The sequence below is a fragment of the Anneissia japonica genome, unplaced genomic scaffold (assembly GCF_011630105.1).
Source record: "Anneissia japonica isolate Jap-2015-1 unplaced genomic scaffold, ASM1163010v1 scaffold287892_len502923_cov169, whole genome shotgun sequence".
Lineage (NCBI taxonomy): Eukaryota > Metazoa > Echinodermata > Crinoidea > Comatulida > Comatulidae > Anneissia > Anneissia japonica.
The window spans coordinates 416,442-425,708 of record NW_022743765.1 but is presented as its reverse complement, the minus strand read 5'-3'; the positions used below and the strand labels follow the sequence as shown (position 1 = coordinate 425,708).

Genomic DNA, 9,267 nt, shown 5'->3' with positions numbered 1-9,267 from the left:
GGGGTGGATAATGCGATTTGCGAAGCATCAAGTTTGGGAGGGAGTGGGCGTGGTTTTGCCAGGGACGCAGATGTGTTTCGAAAGGTGAGGGCATTTTTGGAGCCCATACCCACTTCACTCAGGCCAACCATGGTTGGGCCTGAGGAGCGAAGACTTTAGGACATATTACATCTACATGACCGGAAATGACACTTTTATATAGTAAAATTCATCATTACATCACCATATGGTCAAAATGAAGCGATATTCGGCAACCATTATTTCTAATTATTATGTGTAATGTACTATAGAAAATAAATATTAAAAACATTGTCTTTGATGTATTTAATTTAGGCCTACCTACTTCAAAGCCATTAGTCCACACCATAGTTAAGGGCTGAGGTGGAAACATTTTGGGAAATAGTACCTCTAGATTGCCGGAAATGGAACTCTTATATAATAAAATTCATCATCATCGATCAACTTAATCGTAGTGATGTTCCATTGAAAATAAAACTCAATTGTCTATGATGTATTTTTAATTTACTTTACCACTTCATGTGCCGAAGACCAATCTTATTATTATTATTATTATTATTATTATTATTATTATTATTATTATTATTTATTATTATTATTATTATTATTATTATTATTATTATAATTACACGCTTTTTCTTATACTTCTTAAATTATAATAAATGCACCGCACTCGAGCCGTATATTATAGGTAATTCAGATGTTTGTGGGAAGAAATAGAGTACCTGTTGTACAGTACACTTTTTAATTTATGTATTTTTAATTTACTTTACCACTTCATGTGCCGAAGACCAATCTTATTATTATTATTATTATTATTATTATTATTATTATTATTATTATTATTATTATTATTATTATTATTATTATTATTTTTATATTATTATTATTATTATTATAATTATAATTATAATTATTATTATTATTATTATTATTATTATTATTATTATTATTATTATAATTACACGCTTTTTCTTATACTTCTTAAATTATAATAAATGCACCGCACTCGAGCCGTATATTATAGGTAATTCAGATGTTTGTGGGAAGAAATAGAGTACCTGTTGTACAGTACACTTTCGTTAAAACCTGGGTCATTTATGCAGTTTATTTCAACAATTTTCAGGCATCATCTTGACTTATGAAATTATTACTGTGCGGATGAAAAGTGAGGGACCAACCCCATCCCCTTAACAATATTAGGGGACGTGTCCCCCTGTCCCCTTGATCATGGGTTTTGGGAGAGGAATCCCCTTCCATTTGAGATTATTTTTTTGGAATTAGTAGACGGCTAAACGCTCTTGGATGACATTTGAAAAGAAGTTAAGCTTAAAATAGAAATTGTATGTATTGCGAGAGTAGCCTACTACATGTAGGCCTAACATGTATACATGAGAAGCACGAACTGGTGCATTGTCTCCTCTTTTGCTAAAATTAATAATTTGCATGTTACTGCAAAATGAACAAATTAACTTCATATTTTTTTAATGATATTATTTTCATTTTGAGGTTATAATACATGCTCAAATTTAATTGAAAGGTAAATACATACATTTGTTGTATCTGTTTCGGAAACTTTGGTAATTTAGTCAGATTATTGTAGTCCATGTATCTAAAAAATGAAAAAGAAATATAAACACAGCATTAATCAAGGCTCTGTGCATTGCTTCTCTTTACTAAAATAATAATAATAATAATAATAATAATAATAATAATAATAATAATAATAATAATAGAGGATATTTATAAGGCAACTACATTATATAGTAAATTATGCAGTGATGTTTGGTTTTTTGCTTAGCCTGCTCTCAGCATTAAAACAGTTTTTTGGTAAGAACAGTTTGATTTTTAGTATTTTTATCTTTTTTCAAAAACCCATTGAGGCTTCGGTTTAATGCGCTATATTAGGTCCCACTACATTCCATTACATTAATTACACTGACTGGCCATAGTGCACAAACCGAGAAAAGGTGATTTTTCGTATTAACGAGCAGACAAACTTCAAGCAGTTATGGGAAAACGCGCATGAGGTCGGTTAGATGAAGTCGGACTAGTGTAGGGCTAAAACATAAATTACATAGTATATTTCCTAAATTTCTGCAGGCATAGCGACACTCTTCTTGGAATATAAATTGGAATAAAGTGTGGAATAATTAGTAAAGCATAGTTGACCAAAAATTATAACAAATATTCTTGACATAAATAAATTAATTTATGACGAATTAATGGTTGGGAGACTCATTAAAGCTAAAATAAGCCGCTACCATGAGTGCCACCACATAGATAAATAAATGTATTGATTAGGCCTACTTATACTATTTTAAATGTCATTATAGATTATAAAATGCATGTCCAGTATAATAGAAAATTATTAAATAATAATAATAATAATAATAAAATAGAATATACTTTAATTATTATTACCATTACTAATTATCATTACATACATAACAGTTAGCAATATAACAATATTTATTGTATTCTCTAATCAATAATATTTTAATATAATTAGCAAAACCAGAAAGACTATGAGTTGCAACCTTAGAAATAATACAAATTGGAGTAGTTTCAATGAGTCTTGAGACATCATATCTAATAGGCAGTGTTGCAAAAACATGATTAACTTTCGGTATTTGGTATTATCTCTACCTAGAGTGTAGAAGCTTGGTATTTCAGAAAAAGGCACAGGTGTCATACTTTTAAAATAAATTGGTAACTGATTATTTTTAAATTTATGATAGAACTTTAAGGTTTGAAGTTTGTGAATATTATTAACTTTCAATAGGTTGAGTTTTTTTAAATAATAGATCAGTTTCAGCATTGAATTTACTATTGGTAATAATTCGAACAGCATTTTCTGTAACCTGGCAGTATGGTGACCCCAGAATAAAATTTCGTAATTTATTTGAGACAAAACAAGTGATGAATAAATTGTTTTAGGAATATTTGGTGAAAGAAAACGTTTATGTTTGTTTAAAATACCTACTGATTTAGATATCTTGTTTCCAATACTATTGATATGACTGGCCCATTTTAAATGCTTATTGATTATAATACAAAGGAAGTTAAATCACCAACAGTTTCAATTTCTGTACCTTCAATTATTAATTTCGGGAGTTCTATCTTTTTTTTTGTGGTTGATAAAAAAACTTGGCATTTAGCTTTTCTTTATATTGAGAGATAATTTATTTAATTTTAACCACTGTAACACCTTACTAAGCTTTAAAATGATAATGTCATTTGTCAGATACCTGTTTTCAGTATCATTAAGAGAGTAGTATTATCAACATAGATAATTTCTTTTTGACTTGCTTTTAGTTGACTAGCAAAGGAAAAATAATTAATATATACAATAAATAGAAAAGTACTCCAGTATCAATAGTTGTCATTTCGGATCGTGTACCCTTAAACTCAACATATTGACATCTCTTAGTTAGATAACTTTTACATAATTCAAGAGCAGCACCATTCACCAACAACAACACTTTTTAAGGATTTAAAGATAGTTTCTGCATGAGAAATGACTGAAATCATAAACTTTAAAGGCTGATTTCTCATATATTGTTCTTTAAACAGCTGTGTGGTTAAACGCTTGTAACTTCATAAGGAAATGTCCGATTTGAATGATTGTTTTTACCATTTTATAGCTATTATTTTACTCTCTAACACTGTATTAATAACACAAAATCGATTTTTGCAACGATTGACTGGTTTGGCTTGTCTTTGCCACACACACACACACACACACACACACACACACCCACACACACACGAACGTCTCATTTAAATCTTTTAGAGATTTATTTGTTATTTTATTTATCTTCCTATGATGCATACTGTGACCATACTACTATGACATTTATTATGCCTTTGATTTGTTTTCTTTTGTTAGACCTATGTTAATACACGCCTTCTAGGCGTAGCCGTTTGTATTGTCTTACTATGTTCATTGCTTCGTTATGTCGTCAGTACCGCCGTTTAGGCTTTACCGAAACCACCGCTTCTTTTGTAGATGTTCTCTATAATAACCATTTTCATCCCAATATCCTATCAGTACCTGATGATGACCTATGGTCGAAAGTACTGTACAAACAATATTTTATTTTGAGACAGATACAGAACTTTGTTTGACTTCTTATTTTATATATACAAATCTGTCTATGCAGCAACTCTATATTTATTTGCATTAATATATATATATATATATATATATATATATATATACTATAAAAATATATTATTTCATTTATTATTTTATTATTTATATTTTAAATATAAACCCAGTTTAGATTGTTTAAAACTATAACGAAGTTTGTTTCTCTTCGTGAAAAAGAAAATCTCAATTTTGACGCTGTACGTTCTCCGTTGTCAGACAGTATTGCCTTTTAGCCTATGTTTCACCATTGGTGTAGATAAGAGTGATTATTAGCCTAAAAATTTGACTTTTTCTGCATAATCCTAATTATGATGAAATGCTTTATAGATCAAGGTTGTTATCTCTGTTGTATTTTATTACAAGAATCATGGGTGTCCGAAGACAGTGACACTACTGAATATGTCCTTGAAATAATTTTATTTTACAAGGTAAAATATGATCTCAACATGGTGGATTCCTCATATACCATAGCACTAATTATTAAGAATCTATCACTAAGGCCAATTTATTGAAGTAAACTGCATTCAATACGAAAAACGAAAAAAATTAGTGATAGGTTATATGATGGGAAAATTTGTGTGACATTACCAACTGACAGGCTAATGAAACGCGCGTACGCGTGTGCTAAAAATTAAATTTGCTCAAAATCGTGTTTTGACTAAGTTAGAGCACGTTTCAGGTATTTCTGAATTTTTTTCTGAACGCCTTATCATCCTTTCTTCGAATTTTTCGACAATATGTGGCAAAGATAAGCCAAACCAGTCACTCGTCGCAAATCCTGTTTTAGAGATAAAACACCAATTTTTAACTATTTGGTGAAAGAAATGCCTGAAATCGTAAACTTTGAAGGCTGATTTCTCAAATATTGTTCTTTAAACAGCTGTATGTTTAAACTCGTGTAACTTCATAACGAAGTGTCGGATTTAAATGATTCTTTTACCATTTTATAGCTCTTATTTTACTGTTAAACTCTGTATTAATAACTAAAAATTGGAATCGTTAAAAAATCGGGAAAATCAATTTTTAGTTATTAATTCAGGGTTTAACAGTAAAATGAGAGCTATAAAATGGTAAAAGAATCATTTAAATCTGACACTTCGTTATGAAGTTACACGAGTTTAAACATACAGCTGTTTAAAGAACAATATTTGAGAAATCAGCCTTCAAAGTTTACGGTTTCAACATTGAAAATGAGGAAAATAACAGCATAGCATGATGTATAGATATATAAAGGTTAGTTTAGTGCATTAAAATAGATTTCCAAAATTTCGAAATTCCAGCATGTTTTGGCCATTATCTTCAAAACAGGATTTGCGACGAGTGACTGGTTTGGCTTGTATTTGCCACATACCGGTATAAATTTTGCAACTTGCTTTCGCTATCATGAAACCAATATCTATCTACACAACGCACGAGGATAAATACTGAATGCATCAGCAAAGAAATTAACCTCAAAAGGTGACGACCTACATTCAAATATCAAGTTTGCCAGATACTCAAGAACCTTCACGGCTAAACAAACGCCATCATACGGCGAAATTCGGCCAAACTTTTTTTTTTTCAAAATATCTGCCGAAATTCTGTCAAGTTAACAACATTTTCGTATAAAGATTTTATATATTTACGAAAAGCTATAGGATTTGAATTCAAATTATCGAAAACGTGAGGGAAAAATAGGTTGTTTTTCATTGATACACATATCCGAGCAGTGTATAATTTATGGTATTATTTATCTGGAAAATACATAGGACAGGGATCGGTCGCCTGACTATATGATGAATTTTATTATATATATACACCAGTAGTAACAATAATATAGGCCTTCGCCTGATGGGCGAACAAGTAATGCTCGTATATGACAATAAATGCCAACTTGAATCTTGGGGTGTAAAATGCAAGTGTGATACATTTATACGTTAAAATACTCTTAATGCGTGGTGATATAGTATCTAATTCATCGACGAATCAGATACATCGTAGTAAAGCGTTTGGGTTGTTTCTTTCTGCAGCAAGATTCTTGGCAATAAATTCCAACCAATCACAGAGCAGAAAAAAATTTACTGCAGTGAGTTTAAGTTTCCGCTGCGAGTTTAGCGCCCTCCATGCACATTTTGACCAATCAGAGGACAGAAAACTCGCTGCAGTAAATTTCTAATTGAACTGCAGTTCACTAACCGAATACTGAGCGATATCGCACTCCATACCCGTCTAGAACGCGTGGTTGGGGATTATAATCTTTTCGCGTTGCCGAAGAGTGGTTCAAGATACTGATCAAAAATGTTGGACGATTCCATTTCGCGAATTAGGGTTCGTTTTCCGACGTTTTTGTTCTACTTGTTTGCGTCGGTTTATCTCATGATTTTGATGTACTGTAATTTATCGACAAGTCTCTTTTCTATGTTTTGTCACAAGTTTCATTCATTATTATGAATTTATTTTAATACTATATCCCGTCATTTGTTATTGAGCTATTTTGTAAAATTTAAAACCAAAATGTCGAATACCCAGACTCGAAACCCACTGAAATTTCCTATAAACTTTTATACTGTATTATAATCAGGCCAAACTCATGTTTTTGCCATGAATATTGACGGGATAAACGCAATTTAATGCCAGTATAATTGCTTTTTCTAGAACTATTGATAGGAACATTCCCACGCTCTGCTGCTATGGAAATACAGACTGAATCAAAGTGTACGTGTCATTGATCTTGCTGTCGGCCGAGTTATGCATAGCTCAAACCCTTTGTACGCCGCCCAGTGTTATAACCAGGCCAAACTCATGTTGTTGCCATGAGCATGGAGGAATAAATTCGTAGTGACAGGATAAACGCAATTTAATGCCAGTACCTGGTTCTTCTAGAAATATTTATAGGAACAGTCCCACGGTTCTTCTGCTATGGAAATTGACTATTAAGGGTCATTGATCTTGCTGCGGGCCGTGTTATGCATAGCCGTACCCTTTCTACGGCGCCCAGTGATAACGACTCGACATTACCATGGAAAAGCATAGAATAAACTAAGAAAATATCAGTGTCTGAATTTTTGTGTATTTATTATTTTCTTTAAGTCTCATTTTCAATTACATTTTATATTTGTTATATATATTTGAAAATGCATTTGGTACGATACAAATAAATTAATTACATTAAAGACAACAAGGAATTGACAAACAGAAATTAAAAAAATCAAAAAAGAAAAGCTCAATCATTAGAACATAAATTAAAGTTAATTAGCGTAAACAGCTTATTACATGAACATAGGCCTAATTAGTGATCAAGACTGTGTGTACAACAGTCACTTGTATATGCTTGTATGGTAATCTGATCTAAACACAATACTTTTATTTAGTGGGTTTTTTTTGTTTTTGTTTTTGTTTTTTTTTCATTTTGGAAGGTGAACAACAATAATTTAGGCCGAAAAATGGCTACCGTATCCGAAAACGTCATTCCTCTACACCCAGGGCCAATGACCTAGAGAGAATGAAGGAAAATAAATGGGGAAAAAATAATGCCACCCTAGCTTAGCCTACTGTACTAAATTCTGATATTCTTCGTATATGTTGAGTATTTATTGGCGGTCACTGTACTTTATTATGAATAGGACTACAACTAGTAGGCTTATTGTACACTTATTTTTGATATAGGCCTACCATAAAATATTTTAAATGCAAGGTTATTCCCAACTATTATATTAGAACAAATTATAGACAATAAATCAATGGATAGAAAAAGCAAACTAAAGAATGAAATAATGATAATATGTTAAAAGATCGTAATTCAGTAAATATCCTATAGCCCATTGAGTACAGGACCAGAGTCAAGCGTCTAACTTTTACTTTGATAGAACATAGAGTATGTCAAAACCACAGGCCCTACACTTCCAGCCGGCGATGCAGTACACTGCAAGGAAGCCGTTCCAAGTCCACTTGAGACGCCGTGGCGTATCAACAATTGAAAACTACTTTTATACATTACCAGTGCGTTTTATAAATGAAATTAAAATCCCTGTAGTAAAATAACATAGTCATTTGGTACATTCAAGCGTTTAAACACGATTTAATGATTATACATTTTAAATTTAATTATTTTGAATAATTATTATAAAATTAATAACCCATATGGAATGGTAGAGGCCATGGTTAATCAACGACGCAACAAAACACGTGCTTCGCTGTTTGAAAAGAGTAGTGCCAAAGTGCGAGCCAGCGAGTCAATGTGCGAGTCCTGCGAGCCATACATTTAATTTTTGTTTTCTTCAGGTTATCCAGTTTTGCAAACGCGTAGGCCAAGCCTATATTCTTTGGCCTAGTAGATGCAAATGAATAACACACCGGGGAGCTTTGCCTGTGTAGTCCAGTCATGCGCAGTACATATACTTTTGGACTTTAATTTAATTTTTCGAATCGTCGATCCGAAAGTATGCAGCGCTGATAGATGTTGTTAAAATACAGATATACAGATACATACATACAGATATATTTATATATTAAACTGTATTTATTTATATATGTATATATATTATTTTATATATACTGTATTTATTTATATGTTTATTTATATATTTTTATATTTATTTGTATATTTATATATATATATATATATATTTATGTTTATATACTGATGTATATATATGTATATATTTATTATATATTTATTTTTATATACTGATGTATATATATATATATTTATTTATATATATTGTATTATTATTTTATTTATATTGTAATTATTTATATCTATCTATTTATATATATATATATGTGCGTTTGTATATTTATTTGTATATTTATATATATATTTATTTGTATATGTATTTATATATATTTATATAATTATTTAAAAAAAATATTTATATATTATTTGTATATTTATTTGTGTATTTATTTATATATATTTATATATATTAATATGTTCATATATTTATTTATATATTTATATATATATATTTATATAGTTATTTATATATTTATATATATTAATATGTTCATATATATTTTTATATATTTTATATATATATATTAATATATTTATTAAAATATAAATAAATATATAAACAAAAATATATATAAATAAATATACAAATAAATAAACA

General features: G+C 30.0%; 1 protein-coding gene across 1 annotated transcript in view; it reads right to left on the bottom strand.

Moving 5' to 3' along the window:
* Window positions 1–9,267, bottom strand: part of LOC117119531 (insulin-like growth factor-binding protein complex acid labile subunit) — a 99,139-nt gene that overhangs the window by 33,387 nt on the left and 56,485 nt on the right. Inside the window, exon 9 of the mRNA XM_033264355.1 lies at window positions 1,571–1,630. Within this exon, the coding sequence (XP_033120246.1) occupies window positions 1,571–1,630 (60 nt within the window). The remainder of the gene's footprint in view (window positions 1–1,570; window positions 1,631–9,267) is intronic.